A 24,562-nucleotide genomic window follows, 5' to 3' on the forward strand; every position below is an offset into this window, starting at 1 on the left:
ACGTGATGTGGCAGCGTTATTGCAATACAATGGCTCGGTCAGCGTGGTGCCGTATTACAGACAGGCGATTAAAGTCAGTGGGTGGCGGCCGTTGCGTTCAGCAGCGCTGTAGTCCCCCTGTACCCTGATGGCGCAGGGCTACGTGCAATGACGATCTTGAGTGGGATGGGGATCGGATGTAAGTGCCGGGCAGGTGCACTATGCAGCACTGGAGTCCCCCTATTGCGGTCCCACTTTTACCCTGGTGGCACAGGGATATTGTGACAATAGTTCCAGGTAGGGTAGGAGTTTGGCGCTGTATATGGGGCGCAAGAGCAGGGAGAGTGTTATGTCAGCCCGGCGAAGATGATATCAGTGTGCCCCTAGCTCGGTTAGGAGGCTCCACTCATGCCCCAAGGCCCTCATTTGCAAAAAAGAAAAAGAAAAAGAAGAATTGCGGTAGAATGGCTGGGCGTATCTGGACGCCGTGTGTATTGTTTTGATCAGCATCACCGGCACTACAAACCTGTGTGACAGCTTTAGTGCGGGTGATACTGCCTTCAGTAAAGATTTCCTTTAAACCTGTGAGACCCAAACTAGCAGGCTTGGGTATGCATGTGGCCCTCATATGTCTGGTGGGTGACTCTCAGGGGTAGGTAAAATCATATTGTGTAGGTGCCTTCCCCAGATTACTGGTTAGGTAGGAGCTCCGGTGTGCTCCTCCCTGTCTCCTTGGTATTGTCTATGTATATTTGGATACGTGTACACGTCTGTGCTCCTATTAATGCCCTGTGGAGCTGTGTCTGTGACATAAGTGAATTATTGTTAGATTGGGGATTTCGAGATAAACAGTTTTATAATAGGCAGGAAATGTCCACACTGTTTACTGTCTACATCCCCCGAAGTCACCAGCTATTCATAAGCTAATCCTGAAGACCACTTGACCTTTTATATGACAATCTACATAAAAAAGGCTGGGTTCACACCACGTTTTTGCAATACAGTTCCCGTATACCTTTTCAATGTGAAAACCGTATGGAATCGTATTGAAAATCGTATGCATTGACTCTCCATTGAAAATCGTATGCATTGACTCCCCATTGTGTCAGTTTTTTACCCGTACCCAAAATCGGAGCCTACGATAGCCTTCACACCACGTTTTAGGCATTATGGGACCACATACGACTGGGGGGAGCTAAAACCGGGCGCTCCCGTATGTGGCCCGTATGTAATGTATTTCAATGAGCCGACCGGAGTGAAAGACTTACTCCGGTTGGCTCATTTTTGCCCCGTATGCGGTTTTTCCACCGGACCTAAAACCGTGGTCTACCACGGTTTTAGGTACGGTGGGAAAACCACATACGGGGCATAAATTAGCCAACCGGAGTCAGAGTTTCACTCTGGTCGGCTCATTGAAATACATTACATACGGCCGCATATGGCAGGGATACGGGAACGCCCAGTTTTAGCTCCTCCCCAGCCGTATGCGGTCCCATATTGCCTAAAACGTGGTGTGAACCCAGCCTACCACGGTTTTGGTTTTCACCATATGGTTTTTGACACCGAAAGTTAAAAATGTGTGTGTATATATATATGTATATATATATATTTTTTTTTTGCAATGGATGCAACCGGACATCATTTTTTCAATGTTAAAATTTGTACAAACATTTTGATACAGTTTAGCCAGGTTTTGAGGAATCTGTTTTTCATCGAAAACCTGATACGGAAACTGTATTGCAAAAACGTGATGTGAACCCAGGACTAGAGCCACAACTCAGGACTCTGCTGAAAAGGAGATTGTGAACATTCACAGATATAGTTAGCCGTCATACACATAAGAGTAAAGACTGGCCATACACCTTTGCCAACAGCAATGACTCCTGGTCTCCCCATACACATACATTTCGCCATGACTGAACATCCATGTGTTGTAAATGGAGAGAGGAGGGGTGAGCTGCTGCAAGAAAACTCAGTCAGTAGCTTATCTTTTGGAGGACAAATGAACTGAGTAGTTGAAATCCAACCAACCTGTCCTATCCTTCTCTCCCCTAAATTAAAGGGGTAATCCGGCCCTAAGACATCTTATAAGATGTCTGATCGCGGGGATCCTGCTGCTGGAGACCCCCACTATCTTGCACACAGCACCCACGCTGCCCTCCACATGAGGTGAAAAATGATGTCACGACTCCGCCCCTGTGTGATGTCATACCCGCCCCCGCAATGCAAGTCTATGGGAGGGGGCATGATGGTCACCACACCCCCTCCCATAGACTTGCATTGAGGGGGCAGAGCTGTGACATCACAATACTCCGTCCCCTGCACCGCCGTCATCAGCCACAGAGCGATCCTCGCTTTGCGCAGCAGAAAAACGGGGGTGCTGCAGGAGAGATCACGGGGGTTCCAAGCGGCGGGATCCCCGCAACCTAACATCTTATCCCCTATCCTTTTGCTAGGGGATGAGATGTTTTGCGTCGGAGTACCCCTTTAAGGGGATTGAAGGGCAAGGGGGGAAAAAACAACCAAAATTGTCCTGGTCCTTAAGAGGTTAAAGATGTATTTTTAAAATAAATATAGATGATAGAGGCATAACAATTAGATGTACACTGTCAGGATGAGGTACTGAGTAATATTAGTATTTTTGTGACAGGTACGTTACTAACTGCCCAGATAAGCAGCCATAGGGAATGTGTGACAGACCCTGAAGACGCTGTAACGACCACCATATTGTTCAGCAACAATGCACGGGTCTGTGCGCATGCGCCTTTAAACTCATCTGCAAAGCTGGCACATAGGTGCATTAAGCAGGATATGACAGAATAATTTCGCTATTCCCAGCCTGGCACACACGGTACCGGCTGTTCCGTCCACACACACTGGAGGAGGTTACCCGAACACTGAGTCATTGTTTGGTCACGTCCACCACGCATGTGGAGTGTTATTTAGCTATTCCAGGCATGGCACAACACAGCTCACACGTGACTGGCAGCTAGCTCCCTGCCACTCTCAACATGGCGGCGGGAGGCGACCGGGTGACGTCAAAGCTGACGTCAGCGCCCAGTGTTTTGTTTTGCACGGTCAGAGCAGGCTCCGCAGACGGTGCACGGCAGGAGGAGGCGGCTGGACACGGGCAGCAGACGTGAGTTCAGTGTTGGTTCTTACAGATACGGAAATGCCTTCAGAGAAGACCTTCAAGCAGAGGAGGACATTAGGTAAGGTTATAGGGAGAATATGCCATACGGAATGGTCGCTTATGTCCAGGGTGCTGAAAGAGTTAAAGTGGAATCTGTTTTGACTTCGGATCTCTGCTGGCATACACAGAGTTAACAAAAGCCATATCCCTTGTATGTGGGTGTGTTGGTACTTTGTATGATAAGGTTCAGGGACAGTGGGCTCCTATTCCTGATCATGGGGGGTGCCTGGAAGGACTAAGGATCCCTATCTAGGACCAGTAATGTCTGGCAGAAGAAGAGTTAATGCCCCCATAATGTAACCATCGCTGGCTACATTATGGGTTAGGAAAGACTTCATCTCTCCTCAGATATTGGGGTCTCCCAGCTCACTCCTTTAGACACCCCAGACCAGTGTTTCCCAACCAGTGTGCCTCCAGCTGTTGCAAAACTACAACTCCCAGCATGCCCGGACAGCCTTCGGCTGTCCGGGCATGCTGGGAGTTTTAGTTTTGCAACAGCTGGAGGCACACTGGTTGGGAAACACTGCCCCAGACTGTTGTGAATAAGGGAAGGGGGGGAGCAGGCTTCAGGCCCTGCATTATAAAGACAGTTCTGGAATTAAAGGACAAGGGGGCAGGATGAAATCATGTTTACTGGAGAGGAGACACTGCAGGGACATGGGGGGAGGGAGGGGCCCTGCATAATACACAATTCATCACCCTGTATAGCTCCTGAGTGTCACAGCCCTTGCAGTCCCAGATTCAGGGACTGGGGTCCAATGTCATTGTCGCAGGATGGCTGGGGGCTTCAGCCACTATATATGTGAGGGAACATAGTCCCAATGCTGCCCTGGCATTTTCTAGGTCATCCCCCTGGTGTGCGGGATTTAGGCTGGGCTTTCTGCTCTTTGTGGTGGTCCTAGTCGGTCACGATGGCCTCAGTGACACGATGAAGGCAGAGGTCAGTACCGTGACCCGTGTTGGTGTATGATGGCTCTGCTGTTTACTGGTGGACTGTGCACCTCCTTGCTGTGTGTGGTTTTATTTATTTTTTATATATATATTTTTGCACGCAGTAGTGTTTCACTGTGGCCGATGATGGGTTAAATTGTCATCTGTTGCACTGTGGATGAAGTCATCGCTGCAGGATTCTGGTGCAGGTTTCTTTGTTGGCCCATAGACCACAGTGTGCTGTTTACAGGCCTCAGGCAGGAAGCAAGCTCCTCTATGCCACCCTGCCACGTTTTGGCTGTGGGTATAATAAGGGCAAACACTGATATTGGCAGCTCGGCCCCTTCTAGGAAAAATGATGCGTTTTCTGCAGAACACAAAGGACGCAGTGTTCAGGAAGTGTCCGACGATTAGCTGCCTCTTTATAACAGGGACATTATCCTTGTATATTAGCTGGAGTAATTGTATAACAACAGGTCAGGGTAATGATAGGGCAAGCAGCGGGCCGAGGAGTGGTCACAGGCCGAGCTCTCCTTCTTTATAGGTCACATCATCATTATCTAGATGAGCGTTTCCCAACCAGGGTGCCTCCAGCTGTTGCAAAACTACAACTCCCAGTATGCCCAGACAGCCGTTGGCTGTCTGGGCATGCTGGGAGTTGTAGTTTTGCAACAGCTGGAGGCACCCTGGTTGGGAAACGCTCATCTAGGTCTATGGCTGCTTGCAATACTGAAAGAAAACTTTGCCTTACAGTCTGCCATTCCGTAATTAATTTATTTATTTTTTTACTTTTATTACTGGAATTACCAGAGTTGCTTCTTTTTAGAATTTTATTCTGGAATTCAGAATCACCATGAAACTATATATTCACTAAAACTAATGCAAGAAACACAGTGGGCTGTGCTGGAATTAGGGTCTCTCTCGCTAGGTTAAAGGGGTTTTCCAACCGTTTAAGAAAAACAATACGGGCAGGGAATGGAGTGCAAAATAAGCAAAAAAAAACAAAAACAAAAAATAAATAAAAACTCACCCCTCAGCTCATTGCCACCCCAACACTGCCACCACTCTTTCCCCTGCTGGAAATGCTGAGATGACATCCACATCTACTTATTCCCTTTAACCCCTTGGTGACATTCGGCTTAGGAGCTGAGCCCACTCCATATATTGATGCCCCTAGACAGTAATATTGCCCTCCTCTGTGCTCCCAGACAGTAATTGTGCCCGCTGCCCCTAGACTGTAAAGTGCCCTCCTTTGTGCCCCCAGACAGAATATACCCATGTGTGTATATGACCCCTACAGTGTAGAGCACCAGCACACACCTAGTTATATTCTCATGAAAGGTACTTTTGTGACTGATCTACTCATAGAAAAGTCCGTTAGCCTATTACTAGTGTTCATCATCTCCTTCTGCTTATGGCATGCCTGCACCTTCTGGCTCTTTTTTTCCTGCTGGACACATACAGAGGAGTCTGGGAGGAGGAGTCAGGGCTATTGCCTGATGCACAGTGACAGCTTGCAGCAGTGAGGTGTAGTGTAGTGAGGGATCCTGTGGGCCCTGCTAGCTTAGGGCTTCATTTGAAACGACAACCTTTCCGACCCTTATAGCTACACCAATTACCAAAGATGGCTTCTCGGCCTTTTGGCTAAGATCAAGTGTAGTATCTGTTCTTATCAGTGCCAGAACAGGGGCACTTATGTAGGATGGATACTGCATGGAGGGGACAGGTGTACCAGGGTGTTTCGGGGCTGGTTCAGAGGAATCAGCTCGACGGCTGCCCCGATGTGACCTGTTACCTCCAGGTCTCGCCATGAGGCTGAGAGGGTCTAGAGCCGAGGTAGTTTAGTGGTGACCCCCGAGGTGCTGAAACTCACTGGGAGTATTGGCTCACTGAGTGGAATCACGGGCACCATGAACTCTTTACCTTGTGGCACTCACCTCTTTATTCCCGGCCTTCTGTCCATATCTGTGCACATTCACTTATTTATTCCTTTTTTGCGTGTTGTGTGTCCACAGGATTGTTAGGATGCGGTAGCCCTTCCGGGTGTCCCTCCTAGCGGTCTAGGGGAGGTGTGTGTGGCCATTAGGTTCTGCACCTCCCTGAAAAAACCCCAGGTACTCCTGCATGGGCAGAGTACTGACCGTTTACGGCTTTGCAGGCAGATACGTTGGCTAACGCCAAGGGGGATGCCGGAAGCATTTGTGGTCCCTTAGTAGCTTCGGCAAAAAGGGACATCGAACCTGGTACCTTTTGGCCCAGAGGTGAAGGGTAGGTTTGTTGGGGGCCTCTCTCCTGTCGGAGAAGGGCTTGTGATAGAACGCATCCTTTGTGCACGTTTTTTTTGTGTAACACGTTTGCACTTTTTCTTGCACTTTGGGTGATTCAAGAGCACGTTCCTCGGCTCTTAGATAAAAATGACTAAAGATTTACACCAGGATTCTGGGTGTTTTACTGGATCAAGGCCATGCTCACCAGACTGCCCAAGTGCAAAAATCTTGGAATATAGGGGGTGTGATCATGACATCCTAGCAAAATGATATACTGAAATAGTAAACTGGTTTAAACTGCTGAAAGCTGGTGTAGGTTTCTTTTGAGATGCAAACTTCTTAATAATTTAAGGATTTTAGCATCTTCCAGTGTGTCATGCTTTGAAATGTATGCTAGCTCCAAGCGTAGATTTAAGCTTCTATTTACTCTACCAGTCTAGTGTAAATTGTAATAAATTTGGTTTTACAGGAGGTCACGCCCACTTTACACCACGCTCTGCCACCACGCTCTGCCACCACGCTCTGCCATACTGTTGTCACATATTCTCCCCTCTGACTGTCAGACAAAAAGCAGCCCACATCCAGCTAGAGACCCACGGCACCTACATGGTCAATAGTGACAGAGTTGCCCTTCCATCCCCCCCCCCCCCCCATATATATATATTTTTTATAGTGACAGCAGTCAATAATCCATTGGAATTAATAGTGGGGGTTTCTGAAATTGCTCTAGAAAATGTGCTACAATAGTTTTTTTCCTAGACACTTTTTTACACTTTGCCTTCAGATTTGTTTTTACAAATCTGTTTAACTTTTTGGCACCAGTTGACTTAAACTGGTGCCAAAAAGTTAAACAGATTTGTAAATTTCTTCTATTAAAAAAATCTTAATCCTTCCAGTACTTATTAGCGTCTGTATACTACAGAGAAAGTTCTTTTCTTTTTGGATTTCTTTTCTGTCTGTCCACAGTGCTCTCTGCTGACACCTCTGTCCATGTCAGGAACTGTCCAGAGTAGGAGAAAATCCCCATAGCAAACATATCCTGCTCTGGACAGTTCCTAAAATGGACAGAGGTGTCAGCAGAGAACACTGTGGTCAGACAGAAAGGAAATCCAATAAGAAAAGAATTTCCTCTGTAGTGTACAGCAGCTGATAAGTACTGGAAGGATTAAGATTTTTTATTAGAAGTAATTTACAAATCTGTTTAACTTTTTGGCACCAGTTGATTAAAAATGTTTTTTTTTTTTTCTTCCACCGGAGTACCCCTTTAACCCCTTGGCACCACACCATGTGTTTATTTCTCTGAAATCCTGCTGTTGCAGGGGACTGTGAAAAATGTAAGGCATAGTGATGATGTGAATGCAAAAGCTGTGATTGACAGCAATAACCAACAGCGAAGATAACTTAGGTCTTTGGTAGAGATGAGCGAACTTACAGTAAATTTGATTCGTCACGAACTTCTCGGCTCGGCAGTTGATGACTTTTCCTGCATAAATGAGTTCAGCTTTCAGGTGCTCCGGTGAGCTGGAAAAGGTGGATAAAGTCCTAGGAGACTCTTTCCTGGGACTGTATCCACCTTTTCCAGCCCACCGGAGCACCTGAAAGCTGAACTCATTTATGCAGGATAAGTCAACTGCCGAGCCGAGAAGTTCGTGACGAATCGAATTTACTGTAAGTTCGCTCATCTCTAGTCTTTGGCACTAAGTTGCCCAGGTAAACAGTGTCCATAGCATCTAAGTGTTCACCTACTTCTAACCCCTGCTGGAATACATAATGTGAAGAAGATGTAGATATAAAAGTTATATGTATACCCAAAGAGTTCTGTTAAAAAATAGGTGGCGTTTGAGTTCATGGATGTATATGTTTTTATTCATTCTGTGTACTTTGGTATATGTCTAATTATATTTTGTATATCTGGGGTTTCTCTGGGGGGGTGGAAGGGATGGGGGGTTGGGCCTCCATGTTGGGGGCCCAATTGTTTGTATTATTGAAAATGTATTAATAAAAGTTAATAATAAAAAAAAAAAAATACTTTAATATGACTGCATTGTTGGCACTTTGAGCAGCATAGTTTTCAATGTGCCCCTCTGAGGCAGAGCAGTGTGACAATCTGGCCATCATATTAAAATAAGGTTGTGTACTCCTTCTCTAAATTGACAGTACTTGCTCTTGAAGGGAATTTAGTCCGAATCCTTTTAAATGAAGGTAATGGTCTAACCTTCTGTCTTGCCAGTTTGGTACAATTGCCCAGAGTACTAGATGCATTTGGGTTTTTGTAAACAGAAGTCAGGGCTGCAGGATGTTTCATGTGATTCCTCTGGAGTAAGCGGACTGACATAACTCACAGAATATAGGGGCATATATGTAGATTGGGGGGGGGGGGGGTTGTCAGTGGGTGCAGTGTTAGGAGCCTAACCCGGTGACTAGTTTATTTAGGCTGGGTTCACACTACGTTTTGTCCCATACGGGAGCGCATACGGCAGGGGGGAGCTAAAAGCTCGCGCTCCCGTATGTCACCGTATGCGCTCCCGTATGTCATTCATTTCAATGAGCCGACCGGAGTGAAACGTTCGGTCCGGTCGGCTCATTTTTGCGCCGTATGCGCTTTTACAACCGGACCTAAAACTGTGGTCAACCACGGTTTTAGGTCCGGTTGTAAAAGCGCATACGGCGCAAAAATGAGCCGACCGGACCGAACGTTTCACTCCGGTCGGCTCATTGAAATGAATGACATACGGGAGCGCATACGGTGACATACGGGAGCGCAAGCTTTTAGCTCCCCCCTGCCGTATGCGCTCCCGTATGGGACAAAACGTAGTGTGAACCCAGCCTTAGGTATTATAACTGTGATCACATTGAGGGGGGGTTGTAATGGTTTTTGTACATAGCCAGGACTCCAGCTTAAAGGGGTACTCCACTGCCCTGCTTCCGGAGCTCCACTCCCCAGTGTCCGGAAGTTTATTGTTCCGAATGCTGTGTGCGGGCTTCCGTGTTCAGGGCCGCCCCTCGTGACATCACGCCCACCCCCTCAACCAAAGTCTATGGGAAGGGGGCGTGACAGCCGTCGCACCCCCTTCCCATAGACTTTCGTTGAGGGGGGCGGGCGTGATGTCACGAGGGGCGGCCCTGAACACGGAAGCCCGCACACAGCAATCAGAACAATAAACTTCCAGACGCTGGGGAGCGGGGCTCCGGAAGCAGGGCAGAGGAGTACCCCTTTAACCCCTTAAGGACTCATGACGTTCTCATACGTCTTCATTTCAGAGTCCTTAAGGACTCATGGCGTATGAGAACGTCATGAGCTTTCCCGGCCTCCCGCAGGCATCGCGGCCTATCGCCCAGGGGGGGCCCTTAAGACCCCCCATGTCGGCGACAGCCGCAGATCGCTGTACAATTCAGCCCAGCGATCTGCAGTGGATTCCGGGTCAATCGGGTCTCCAGTGACCCGGTGACCATGGATTACTGGCTGACGGCCCTGAACAGCCATAGCCAGCAGGGATAAGGTGGCACTGGTGCCACCTCACGATTGCCCTGATTTGTCGGCCGCTTTACCGGCCGACCAATCAGGGAACCTGCTGCGGGTGTCACTCCCGCAACCCGCTCGGCCCCTCTTCCGGAGGACGTGAGCGGGTGCGGGAAGTTGACCCCGGCAGCTGGGGACCCCGATCCCCGGCGTCCCTGTTGGGATCGGGGCCCCAGGAGCGGCGGCGGTGCCAACGAGGGACTGACCTGTGTGCCGGAGCAGCAGTTGGAGCTGAGTGACAGCCTCCTGCTGTTGCTTAGCAACAGCTCCCAGCATGCAAAAAGGGCATGCTGGGAGCTGTAGTTATGCAACAGCAGGAGGCAGACCACTACAACTCCCAGCATTCCCTTATGGGCATGCTGGGACTTATAGTTTTGCAACAGCTGGAGGCACATTTTTTCTATGGAAAAGTGTACCTTCAGCTGTTGTATAACTACAACTCCCAGCTTGCACAATCAGCTAAAGTGCATGCTGGGAGTTGTAGTGGTGCATCTGCTAGTTGCATAACTACAACTCCCAGCATGCCCGTTGGCTTACAGTGACTGCTGAGAGTTGTAGTTTTGCAACCGCTGAAGGGACACTGGTTGTGAAACACTGAGTTAAGTAGCAAACCAGTGTGTCTCCAGCTGTTGCATAACTACAATCCCCAGCCAAAGTAGTATGCGTCCAGCTGTTGCATAACTACAACTCCCAGCATGTATGGTTTATCAGTGCATGCTGTTAGTTGTAGTTTTGCAACTGCTGAAGGCACACTGAGTTTGTTACCAAACTCTGTGTTTCACAACCAGTGTGCCTCCAGCTGTTGCAAAACTACAACTCCCAGCATGCACTGATAGACCGTACATGCTGTGAGTTGTAGTTTTGCAACAGCTGGATGTTTCTCCCCCCCCCCAATGTGAATGTACAGTACACTCACATGGGCGGAGGTTTACAGTAAATATCTGGCTGCAAGTTTGAGCTGCGGCAAATTTTCTGCCACAGCTCAAACTGCCAGCGAGAAACTACTGTGAACCCCCGCCCGTGTAACTGTACCCTAAAAACACTACACTAACGCAAAATAAAATAAAAAGTAAAAAACACTACATATACACATACCCCTACACAGCCCCCCTCCCCTCCCCAATAAAAATGAAAAATGTCTGGTACGCCACTGTTTCCAAAACGGAGCCTCCAGCGGTTGCAAAACTATTCCCACTACTGTCCAAGCATGCTGGGAGTTTTACAACAGCTGGAGGCACCCTGTTTGGGAATCACTGGCGTAGAATACCCCTATGTCCACCCCTATGCAAGTCCCTAATTTAGGCCTCATATGCGCATGGCGCTCTTACTTTGGAGCCCTGTCGTATTTCAAGGCAACAGTTTAGGGTCACATATGGGGTATCGCCGTACTCGGGAGAAATTGTGTTAGACATTTTGGAGGGTATTTTCTGCTATTACCCTTTTTAAAAATGTAACATTTATGGGAAAGCAAGCATTTTAGGTAAAAAAAATTTTTTTTTTTTTACATAGGCAAAAGTCGTGAAACACCTGTGGGGTATTAAGGTTCACTTTACCCCTTGTTATGTTCCCCGAGGGGTCTAGTTTCCAAAATGGTATGCCATGTGTTTTTTTTTTTGCTGTCCTGGCACCATAGGGGCTTCCTAAAGGTGACATGTCCCCCAAAAACCATTTGTCGCTCCTTCCCTTCTGAGCCCTCTACTGCGCCCGCCGAACAATTAACATAGACATATGAGGTATGTGCTTACTCGAGAAAAATTGGGCTACAAATAAAAGTAAACATTTTCTCCTTTTTACCCCTTGCAAAAATAAAAAAAATTGGGTCTACAAGAACATGCGAGTGTAAAAAATGAAGATTTTGAATTTTCTCCTTCACTTTGCTGCTATTCCTGTGAAACACCTAAAGGGTTAAAACACTTACTGAATGTCATTTTGAATACTTTGGGGGTGCAGTTTTTATAATGGGGTCATTTGTGGGGTATTTCTAATATGAAGACCCTTCAAATCCACTTCAAACCTGAACTGGTCCCTGAAAAATAGGGAGTTTGAAAATTTTGTGAAAAATTTGAAAATTGCTGCTGAACTTTGAAGCCCTCTGGTGTCTTCCAGAAGTAAAAACTCATAAATTTTATGATGCAAACATAAAGTAGACATATTGTATATGTGAACCCCAAAAAAATATATTTTGAATATCCATTTTCCTTACAAGCAGAGAGCTTCAAAGTTAGAAAAATGCAAAATTTTCATTTTTTTCATCAAATTTTGGGATTTTTCACCAAGAAAGGATGCAATTTCCCACAAAAATGTACCACTATGTTAAAGTAGAGTATGTCACGAAAAAACAATCTCGGAATCAGAATGATAAGTAAAAGCATCCCAGAGTTATTAATGTTTAAAGTGACAGTGGTCAGAATTGCAAAAAAACGGCCGAGTCATTAAGGTGAAAAAGGGCTAAGTCCTTAAGGGGTTAAAGGAGATATCCAGTGGTGAAAAACGTATCCCCTATCATAAGGATAAGTTTCAGATCACAGGGGGTCCGACCGCTGGGGCCCCCACGATCTCCTGTAAGGGGCCCCGACAGCCCGCGGGAAGGGGGCGTGTTGACCACCGCACGAAGCGGCAGCTGACACGCCCCCTCAATACAACTCTATGGCCGGGGCCCCGTAAGGAGATCGCAGGGGCCCCAGCGGTCGGACCCCCCCGCGATCTGAAAGTTATCCCCTCTTTTTAGGATAGGGGATACATTTTTCACCACTGGACTACCCCTTTAATTTAATGTGTGCACAAATCTCATTGGGGGACATTTCTCACATTGATGTGAGGTAGTAGAGATTTTACCCTTGTTTGCTTGGTGTATTTCTTTACAGTTTCTCAAAATTTACCAAAATGGTGCACAGATTTGATGAATTCTGCACAATTATAGAAACCAGTGAACTGCAGAGCTAGGTTTAAGCTTTGTGATATGGCATCTGACACATCTGTATGTGTCCTGTTAGCTGTCGCACACGTGCACAAAAAAAAACCCCTTCTAAATTTATTTTGCGCAAAAAAATATAGCTTCACTGCAAAAAGTGATGTACGACAAAAAGAGACTTGGAAGACGGCACTCACCGTTCAGGAATGTTCTTTATTCACAACGGAGGAACATAACACGGGTGGCGGGCGGGGGAGCAGGGGTGGAGGACGGGGCTAGCCCCGTCCTCCACCCCTGCTCCCCCGCCCGCCACCCGTGTTATGTTCCTCCGTTGTGAATAAAGAACATTCCTGAACGGTGAGTGCCGTCTACCAAGTCTTTTTGTCGTTAGAATTATCACCTATTTGTGACTAAGCACCACCGCTACAGGCTTCTATCTGCTTGCGCTTAAGTGACGTACGTGCTGGATTGCTCCCCCTTCGTGCTAAAAAGTGGTGTACGGTGCACCAAACAGTAGACAACTTTAAAAGATGTTCTACCAAAAATTGTGCAAAAAATGCACTTGCGCAAATTTTTCAGGAACATTTAGAACATTAAAGTGATGTAAAGCCAATGATAAATGTCCCCCCTACGTGTAAAGTAATGGCTGTGGGATCACATGAAATCTATGATAAATCTGTATATGAGATTTTAAGTGTCTGCATATTTACAATTGCAGAAATCACATTGAAGTCCCTCCCCATAGTGCCAACAAATGTAGGTCACAAATCATAGGTCACTGTGGAGCCCCTGGCCTAATAATAGTTATTGATAAGGTCACAGGTGATCTATAAAGGATCTGTATGGGGAGAAGCATAGACTCCTCCTAAATAATAAAGATGGTCTTTCAGGTCATGTATTGTTATGTTTCTGCTCCAGGCCCATGATGGTGACATTTGGCCTAGATCAGGGATACCATATGGCACCAGTAATATAGAAAGTGAAAGTCAATACCATTACTCAGCAAAGATCCGTTGTCTCAGGTGTGGCAATTGTTTTTCTGTGTTCAGTAACTGTAGAGAACCAGAAAGAAAACAGAGAACGGCTGGGACCACATATAGTATTTTAGCCAAAACCAGGAGTGGAAAAGAAACAGAAAACTATATTACAATACAGTACACATGGCTTACATACCAAAGATATGGCAATCTCTGCTCACTTTACTAAGGTAGCACTGCTATACCTGCCCTGACCCTTCCCATCTTCTCCTCATTCTTCTAGGTCAGTGGTCTCCAAACTGTGACCCTCCAGATGTTGCAATACTAACACCCCCAACATGTCTGGGAATGCTGGGAGTTGTAGTTTTGCAACATCTGGAGGTCCACAGTTTGGAGACCCCTTTTCTAGGTCGTGTGCCTATACGAGGAGATGGGAGGGATCTGGCCATGCCTACCAGTGCTCCTGGAGCTAATTTGCATATTTAATGTTTTCCTGTACAACCATGCAGCACATAAAGATATTAAAGGTGATGTGTATTACACAATGTTTGTCAGAGCTGCAGTGCCCAACTCCATAGCTAGCACATTGGTGGGGGTGCTAGATGTTGGACCGCCACCGATCAGATTAAGAAAAATTAAAAATAAACACTCCTGAAAGGGAACAGATCACACTTAAAATTCAGTCCATTCTGTAAGCAGCATGTTAAAGTGCAGAAGGAACCGAGCAGATAGATTTGTTGGAAATGTTCCATGATAACTTGACATATAAATTTATTTATGTAAATCTCTGCTCATTCTTGGCTAAAGTCAAGGGGGTGGTCTTACTTGGTGAATGACAACTCTCTATATGCACGCTTATACAACTTGGTTTGATTGGCTAAGTGGGCTGCCACTGTTCAGATTGAGAGTCACTGGTGTTATCGCTTGCTCAGTGGGAAAAGCAGCGCTGGAGTACCCCTTTAACTCTGGATGCTAAGACATCTTATCCCCTATCCAAAGGATAGGGGATAAGATGCCTGATCGCTGTGGACCCCTTGATCTTGCACGCAGAACCCCGTTAGAATTAGCCCTGGAGCGTGTTCACTCCGGGTCTGATTACTGGCGATCACAGGGATGGAGCATTGTGATGTCACGCCTCCGCCCCCTCAATGCAAGCCTATGGGAGGGGGCGTGACAGCGTGCAAGATCACGGGGGGTCCCCAGTGGTGGGACCCCTGTGATCAGGCATCTTATCCCCTATCCTTTGTATAGGGGATAAGATGTCTTAGCGCCGGAGTACCCCTTTAAAGGGGTTATCCAGGAAGAGAAAAACAGAGCTACTTTCTTTTTTTTTTTTTTTTTTAACGCTCCCCATCTGTCTTCAGGGTGGGTGTGGTTCTGGAGCTCAGTTCCATTGAAGTGAATGGAGCCAGGTTGTAAAACCACACCCACCCTGGGGGGGGGGTTGTCCACAGAGGTTGTCTAGAAAGGCTGGAGAGCACTTTACTGCTATTAGCCTCTTCCTCCCCTCATATAGCTAGCTTTCTTGTAAATTGCTCTGTAGATAATGACCTCAGGGGAATCTTAAAAGTGCCTTATTGATAAAGAGATATTCTTAATGGAGGGAAGCTGCTATTACTGTCTGCAGAGAATGGGGAATGTTAGGCTGAATAGTTTTGTATTTTATTCCTAATAATCGCCTTTATTTAGGTTATTTGTGTAAGGCTGGGTTTACACAATCCAAAACTTCAATTGCATTCATGTCTTGTGTTTTTTTTACTGCAGTTCTAATCATTTTGATTATTGGCAACACAGTACTGGAGGTAAACAGCAGCTGCTAACAATGCTGTGACCATTAACAAACTGCTGTTAGCAGCTACAGTCATGGCCAGAAATGTTGGCACCCCTGACATTTTTCAAGAAAATGAAGTATTTTTCACAGAAAAGGATTGCAGTAACATGTATTTGCTATACACATGTTTATTCCCTTTGTGTGTGTTGGAACTAAACCAAAAAAGGGAGGAAAAAAAAGCAGATTGGACCTAATTTCACAACAAACTCCAAAAATGGGCTGGACAAAATTATTGGCACCCTTGACTTAATATTTGGTTGCACACCCTTTGGAAAAAATAACTGAAATCAGTCGCTTCCTATAACCATCAATAAGCTTCTTACACCTCTCAGCCGGAATGTTGGACCACTCTTCCTTTGCAAACTGCTCCAGATCTCTCTTATTGGAAGGGCGCCTTTTCCCAACAGCAATTTTAAGATCTCTCCACAGGTGTTCAATGGGATTTAGATCTGGACTCATTGCTGGCCACTTCAGAACTCTCCAGCGCTTTGTTGCCATCTATTTCTGGGTGCTTTTTGACATATGTTTGGGGTCATTGTCCTGCTGGAAGACCCAAGATCTCAGACGCAAACTCAGCTTTCTGACACTGGGCTGTACAGTGTGACTCAAAATCCGTTGGTAATCCTCAGATTTCATGATGCCTTGCACACATTCAAGGCTCCCAGTGCCAGAGGCAGAAAAACAACCCCCAAAACATCCTTGAACCTCCACCATATTTACCAAAAAGCTCTATCTTGGTCTCATCTGTCCACAAGACATTTTCCCAGAAGGATTTTGGTTTACTCAAGTTCACTTTGGCAAAATGTAGTCTTGCTTTTTTACGTCTCTGTGTCAGCAGTGGGGTCCTACTGGGTCTACAGTGTCATGGGTTGCAAACTTCTTGATAATGTTGCGCACTGTGGACAAAGGCAAATCTAGATCTCTGGAGATGGACTTGTAACCTTGAGATTGTTGATATTTTTCCACAATTTTGGTTCTCAAGTCCTCAGACAGTTCTCTTCTCCTCTTTCTGTTGTCCATGCTTAGTGTGGCACATGCAGACACACAGTGCAAAAAGCAAGTGAACTTATCTCCTTTTTATTTGCTTTCAGGTGTGATATATTTTTTTTTTAACTGCCCACACCTGTTACTTTCTCCAGGTGAGTTTAAAGGAGCATCACATGCTTGAAACAATATTATTTTTCCACAATTTTGAAAGGGTGCCAATCATTTTGTCCAGACCATTTTTGGAGTTTGGTGTGACTTTATGTCCAATTTGCTTTTTTTTCCTCCCTTTTTTGGTTTAGTTCAAATACACACAAAGAGAATAGACGTGTATAGCAAAAAATGTGTCACTGCAATCCTTCTCTGTGAGAAATACTTCAATTTTCTTGAAAAATTTCAGGGGTGTCAACTTTTAGGGCCATGACTGTATTTGGAAACTTACATATTAGCAGCAGCCGGTCGCGATCGCACTGATGTCCGCCATTAACCCCTCAGATGCCGTGATCAGTACAGATCACGGCATCTGTGGCAGTGCGCATGTTAAAATAGATTATCAGACTGCCCGCAGTGCTGCCGCAGGGATCCGATCATCTGTAATGGCGGATGGAGGTCCCCTCACCTGCCTCCGTTCTTGTCCTGGCGTCTCCTGCTCTTGTCTGAGATCGAGCAGACCAGAGCAGAAGATCACCGATAATACTAATCAATGCTATGCCCTATGCATAGCACTGAACAGTATTAGCAATCAAATGATTGCTATAGATAGTCCCCTATGGGGACATAAATAAATAAAAAGGTGAAAAATCCCCTCCCCCAATAAAATGAAAAGTGTCCATTTCTCCGATGTTACCCCCAAAAAGCGTAACATTTTTTTTTTATAAACATATATGGTATCGTAAATGGTGCGTTAATGTCCGGACTATCAAAATATAATGTTAATGATCCCAGACGGTGAACGGAGTAAACGTAAAAAATAAAAAATAAATTAAAAAAATGTTGCTTTTTAGTCACATTTTATAAAAAAATAAAATAAAATAAATAAAAAATTATCTAAAAGTTTTATATGCAAATGTGGTATCTGTAAAAAGTACAGATTATGGCGCAAAAGATGAGCCCTCATACTGCCCTATATACCAAAAAATTTAAAAGTTATAGGTGGTCAAAATTGGGTGATTTTAGATTACTGATTTTGTACAAACAGTTTTAGGATTATTATTTTTGTTTTTTAACCGGTACAAAAATATAAGTTTCTAGCCATGGGTATCATTTTAATCGTATTGACCCACACAATAAAGAACACATGTCATTTGTACCGTAAAGTGTACAGTGTGAAAACAAAACCCCCCAAAATTTGCAAATTTGTGGTTTTCATTTAAATTTCCACCCTATAAAATAATTTTTTGGGTTTGCCATACATTTTTGGTAAAATGAGAGGTTTCATTAGAAAGTACTATTGGTCGCGCAAAAAACAAGCCCTTATATGGGTCTGTAGATGGAAATATAAAGTAGTTATGGATTTTAGAAGGCGAGGAGGAAAAAACGAAAACGCAAAAATAAAATTGGCCTGGTCCTTAAGGTTAAAATGGGCTTGGTCCTTAAGGGGTTAAAACTTCAACTCCCAGCATGCCCGGACAGCCAACGGCTGTCCGGGCATGCTGGGAGTTGAAGTTTTAAAACATCTGGAGGGCTACAGTTTGAGACCACTGATCTAGCAGGTCCTGGTTGAGCACTCACTAAGGACTGCCTGACCAGGACCTGCTCTGTATCTGCTACATGCTGGAGGTGTAGGACCTGTGATGATGTCACAAACATGTGACCAGTAGATGGGGAGGAGGGGGGGGGGGGCTCAGCAGTGCAGGATGGAAGAGAATGTGGTTGAAGGACCTGTGATGATAGGAAGGGGCTGACAGAAGAGTGCACCAAGGGGCTGGGAATGCCCCCAATGCACCAAAGCACTTCATTTGCATATTCAGATTTTAAGGAACGGGGTCACATAGGACAAGCTTGGAACCTGCGTCACCCGCACTATTAGGGTACGTTCCCACCTGGCGTATTTTGCTGCGTATTTTCTAACCCATTGACTTCAATGGGAAATAAAATACGCAGCAAAATATGCCAGGTGGGAATGCACCCTAACACTGTACCAGCAAGATAGAGTGGGTGACTGATTCTCTTTATCACTCACAGACAGTAATCCCTAATAGACGTTTAGTGAGGCCAGTCCACAGAAATGCATCTCCACACTGGGCGGTGGGTTGCCTAGGCAACCATTAGTGTTGTGCATGAGTCTTATTAATAAGAATAGGATCTGTGCATGATACTTCCTGGGCATCACTTGGTTACTTTGGCATCTTGCCCTCCCAGCTTGCAGTTGCCTCTCTACACAACTAAGATCATATTGGACAGGAGAAAATGCCTGCACAAATCCTATAAAGAGAATGTGTCATCAGAAAATGACCTGTTGTTTAATTCAGCCATTAGCAAACTATATAGCGGTGTCAATCACTATACAGAAAACAAAGGTCCAGCGCTCCACAAAAAACCCCGTCTTTTATGGTACTTTGTTGGCTGTATCCTCTGACTTGATTGAATAAAGTACACATTTTAACCATAAACTGAGTGCTGGACCTTTTGTTCTATGGATAGTGATGGTTTAAATCAAGATTTTATTCTAAGAATTTTTCATTTTTTTTCTCCCCCTCAAATTTTCCATTTTACTTTTTCCATTATAATTTTCATCTTTGAAAATGATCTTAAAATCATGCAGTTTTCAGTCTGGCCATATAACTAAGGTTGCATTCACACAATGTTTTTGTTGTTATTTAATGAATATATAATTTTTTTTTTTTAGAAAAAAACAGGTGCTGCTGTATGCCATTCATTTCTCATTTACTTACATTATGAATAGAAAATTGACCATAAGGGATGTGTTTTGTCTAGTTGACCACGTTTTTGCATTGCTGACTAGGGATCGACCGATTATCGAGACCGTCGCCGCTAGAGACCGCCGCCGCTGCCCCATTGCCTCCCCCATCCCCGGTTTTATAATTACCTGTTCCCGGGGTCCACGCTACTTCTGGCTCCTGCTGCGTCCTGTGTTACGCTCCTCAACGCGACGTCACCGTCAGTGCGCACAGTGACAGCTCAGCACGCTGCTGGAGCCAGAAGTAGCGTGGACCCCGGGAACAGGTAATTGTAAAACCGGGGATGGGGGAGGCAATGGGGCATCGGTGGAGGCGCCGGTCTCTGGCCGGGGCAGTGCGGTGGTTGGACTAAGGACCGACAGGGGGGAGAGAAGCAGGCGGGGGGGGGGGGGGGGGGGCAGGGGGTTGTGCTGAAATAGCCGATAACTTATACCGGAATAAAGTCCACAGAGTATCGGTATTGGCCCTAAAAAATCGATATCGGTCGATCCCTATTGTTGACCACATTTTTGCTGTGTAATGCATTTCCGAGCAAAATGACAGAATCAGGATTTCCACCGTGTGAACAGTGCATCAGAATCCCATTAAAATCAATGGGACACTTTTGCAGCGGAATGTCTTTATGGAATATTCCTGCGGAATTTCACATTCCTCCATGTGAACATACCCTTACAGTGAAGGGGACAACAGTAGACAGAAAAAGACTATAGCCTCCTCTCCCCTGGAGAATGACCTTTGCACAGTTCACAGGGGGAGATTTATCAAAACCTATGCAGAGGAAAAGTTGCCCAGTTGCCCATAGCAACCAATCAGATCGCTTCTTTCATTTTTAACAAGGCCTCTGCAAAATGAAAGAAGCGATCTGATTGGTTGCTATGGGCAACTCAGCAACTTTTCCTCTGGACAGGTTTTGATAAATCTCCCCCACAGAGCGTTCTTACAAAAATGCCATACAAAGAATTGGGTCTGGACATGTTCATTGTGTCTAGGTCCATATAACTTTATACTGTTAAACAGCTCAGGCAAGATGGCTGCCCCCATAGTTTGTACAGGTAATAAACTCTTAATGACGTTTATGTATGTGCTGCGCCCGTGATATGAAGCATGCTTGGGAACTTCATACCCTGTGGGGTTTTGGTTGCTATTACCTATGGAAGTGCTATCACTTGTGACAGCTAGAGATCTAGTTCACCTCCCTGTAGGTCAGAAATGGTATTGCAACTCTCACTCATCTCGAGGTACATAGGAAATTGCATCTCTAAACTATTCCCAGGAAGCCCCAATATATGCAGGCGCTGTAATAAGAATGGCACACTCCTACATATTTGGTGGGAGGGCAAACTTATTAAACTCCTATGGATTCAAATTTATAAATGATGTAATATCTTAGGGCATTTAATCCCGGGGGCCCAGAAGTAGTCCTACTACATGCAACTGATACACCTTCTAACAGTTACAAAATCCAACATAGCAGCTAGATGGAAATCCACAGAAATACCGGCTCTACAACATCTAATTAATACCACACACTCAAACTGTTTAAAGGGGTACTCCAGTGAAAACCTTTTTTCTTTTAAATCAACTGGTGCCAGAAAGTTAAACATATTTGTAAATTACTTCTATTAAAAAATCTTAATCCTTCCTGTACTTATTAGCTGCTGAATACTACAGAGGAAATTCTTTGCTTTTTGGAATGCTCTCTGATGACATCACGAGCACAGTTTTCTCTGCAGACGTTATTATAATAATAATAACGCTTTATTTATTGTTGTCCTTAGTGGGATTTGAACCCAAGTCCCCAGCACTGCAAGGCAGCAGAGCTAACCACTGAGCCACCATTCTGCCCTTAGCAATCATCTGCTATGCATGGTTGCTAAAATGGACAGAGATGTCAGCAGAGAGCACTGTGCTCGTGATGTCATCAGTGTTCCAAAAAGAAAGGAATTTCCTCTGTAGCATTCAGCAGCTAATAAGTACTGGAAGGATTAAGATTTTTTAATAGAAGTAATTTACAAATATGTTTAACTTTCTGCCACCAGTTGATTTAAAAGAAAAAAGGTTTTCACCGGAGTACCCCTTTAATAAAACGGGCAGTACTGCCTTCCCCAATTCCTTAGTAATTGGTCTAAATGGTTTGAGTTTAGACAAATTAGAGACACTAATGAGACATGGCTCTATTAATGGTTTGTTTTCTCTTTCCCTCTCCTCTAAATCTTTTTTTTCTTTATTCTATCTGATATGGTCCTATTTTTGGTTGCTGTGTGTATGTAATATTTGTTGTAAAAAAGAAGGAAAAAAACTAATAAAAATATATATAAAAAAAATGGTATTGCAGCTCATCTGTCCCAAATAATCGTACATAAACTGCTCACCATCTTTAAAGGAAAACGGTCATCCTTTTCACCCACACTAAACCCAATACACCATGTTATAGTGGGGGTGAAGAGGAGACCGATGCGGGGTCTCTGACTAAGATACAAACCTTCAGTCCGGCGCCCGGTCCATCTGAAGATCGGCTTCTATCTTCGCTGAATTGCTCGCTGGGTGCGGGCCCGCCGGCTGAATTTGAATATTCATAGTTGCTGGTCACATGAGCACTTGTGCCTACTGAGCGCTCACGTGACCAGCAACCATGAATATTCAAATTCAGCCGGCGGGCCCGCACCCAGCGAGCAATTCAGCGAAGATAGAAGCCAATCTTCAGATGGACCGGGCTCCGGACTGAAGGTTTGTATCTTAGTCAGAGACCCCGCATCGGTCTCCTCTTCACCCCCACTATAACATGGTGTATTGGGTTTAGTGTGGGTGAACAGGATGACCGTTTTCCTTTAAGACCTGTGCTTGCTATAGGTGAATGGGAACATTCAACAGTTTTACAGTCACTAGTGATAACTACAAAAAAAAATGTTGTCCTGACCAACAGAAATCTGCAACTTTAGTCACAATATTTAATTTTTAACATTACAGCAAAAGAGGTAGCAATTGTAGAGCAACATTTGCAGCATTTAGTAGATTTTCCAGCATGCACCATTGGGAAAATTGTTGATAACCCAGGAAATATGTGTTGTTGATGACAGTGTTGTGTGTAATAAAGGGACAGGGTGGTGGCAGATGCGAGGCAGGTAACCTGAGGACACTAGGTATGTGATGGTGGCCAGCAGCACCTGTTACTGATTGACTGAAGTCAATGGGTTTTTTCCTTTACCCTTTATCACACATTATAGCTCGTCATGACTAACGGACGTTAGTTGTGACGGGAGAAATAACGTGACCTGCACAAATTTTTCGCCTGTCACAAGAAACGGGTAAATTAACAGACGTTAATTCTAACATTGAAGTCTATGGCCAATGGACGTTAGTAAATACACCCATTAATGCCCGTTATTATAACGGACATTATTTTTACTGAGCATGCTCAGAAGAGATGACTACTACTACTCCCATCATGGTACAGACTTCTTTCCATGATGGGAGTAGTAATTCCCTGGCTGAGGTAATCTGCAGACAGCTGGGGAGACTACATTAGTGCCCTGAATGGCAGGTACTGGGGAGCCAATCAGGGCTCTGAGAGGGAGATTTAAAAATGAACATTGTGACTAGCAGGGGCCATATGTATATTAAAAGCGCTGTGGGGGGCAAGATATATAGCGTTGCAAGGGCAGACATATAGCCTATATATCTAGCCCCCCCAGCGCATTAGATATGACCCCCAACGGTGCATTAAATATATACCCCCCCCCGCCAGTGCATTAAATATATACCCCCCGCAGCGCATGTATAATGTTGCCTTGCAGCGCTTCTATATAACTATGCCACCGCAGTGCTAATATGTGAAAAGCATTCTAGCAGCAGCATCGGCCGGCCCTATGCTGCTGATAGAAATACTTTTCATTCATAGCGCTGCAGGGGTATATGTATATAGAAGTGCTGTGGGGGCAGATAACGCTATATGTCTGCCCCCCCCCCCCCTCAGCACTTCTATATACATATACACCTGCAGCGCTATTAATGAAAAGTATTTCTACTAGCAGTGCATAGTGCAGGCAGCTGTCTCTTGGCACTATGCGCTCCTTATAGAAATACTTTTCATTCATGGCGCTGCAGGGTTATATTTATATAGAAGCGCAGGGGTGCATACATATAGTGTTAACTGCCCCCACAGCGCTTCTATATACATATGCCGCTGCAGCGATATGAATGAAAAGTATTTTATATAAGGAGTGCATAGTGTCAGGAGATGGCTGCCGGCACTATGCGCTGCTAATAGAAATACTTTTCATTAATAGCGCTGCAGGGATATATGTATATAGATGTGCTGGGGGTGCAGACATATAGCGTTATCTGCCCCCCACAGCGCTTCTATATACATATGCCGCTGCAGCGCTATGTATGAAAAGTATTTAGAATGCTTTTCACATATAGCGCTGCAGTGGCATAGGTATATAGAAGCGCTGCGAGGCTACATTATACATGTGCCGGCGGGGGGTATATATTTAATGTGTTGGCGGGGGGGGGGGGGTATATATTTAATGTGCCGGCGGGGGGTATATATTTAATGCGCCAACGGGGGCTATATATTTATTAATGCGCCGGCGGGGGCTATATATTTATTAATGCGCCGGCGGGGGGTATATATTTATTAATGTGCCGGCGGGGGTCATATCTAATGCGCTGTTGGGGGCTAGATATATAGGCTATATGTCTGCCCCCCCCCCTGCAGCGCTTTATATCTTGCCCCCACAGCGCTTTTAACCCCTTAAGGACCAAGCATTTTTCTGTTTTTACACTTTTGTTTTTTCCTCCTCACCTTTTAAAAATCATAACCCTTTCAATTTTGCACCTAAAAATCCATATGAGGGCTTATTTTTTGCTCCACCAATTCTACTTTGGAATGACGAGTCATTTTACACAAACATTTATGGCGAAATGGAAAAAAAAATCATTGTGCGACAAAATTGAAGAAAAAACACCATTTTGTAAATTTTGGGGGCTTCTGTTTCTAGGCAGTAAATTTTTTGGTAAAAATTACACTTTATCTTTATTCTGTAG

General features: G+C 45.0%; 1 protein-coding gene and 1 pseudogene across 1 annotated transcript in view; both read left to right on the forward strand.

Moving 5' to 3' along the window:
• Window positions 1–3,018: 3,018 nt before the first annotated feature.
• The window catches only part of MAP1LC3B (microtubule associated protein 1 light chain 3 beta), a 32,163-nt gene continuing 10,619 nt past the window's right edge, over window positions 3,019–24,562 (forward strand). Inside the window, exon 1 of the mRNA XM_056525542.1 lies at window positions 3,019–3,191. Coding sequence (XP_056381517.1) covers window positions 3,152–3,191 — 40 coding nt within the window. The 5' untranslated portion in view covers window positions 3,019–3,151. The remainder of the gene's footprint in view (window positions 3,192–24,562) is intronic.
• Window positions 5,727–5,817, forward strand: LOC130277906 (U2 spliceosomal RNA; annotated as a pseudogene).

Source organism: Hyla sarda, chromosome 6 (assembly GCF_029499605.1).
Source record: "Hyla sarda isolate aHylSar1 chromosome 6, aHylSar1.hap1, whole genome shotgun sequence".
Taxonomy (NCBI): domain Eukaryota; kingdom Metazoa; phylum Chordata; class Amphibia; order Anura; family Hylidae; genus Hyla; species Hyla sarda.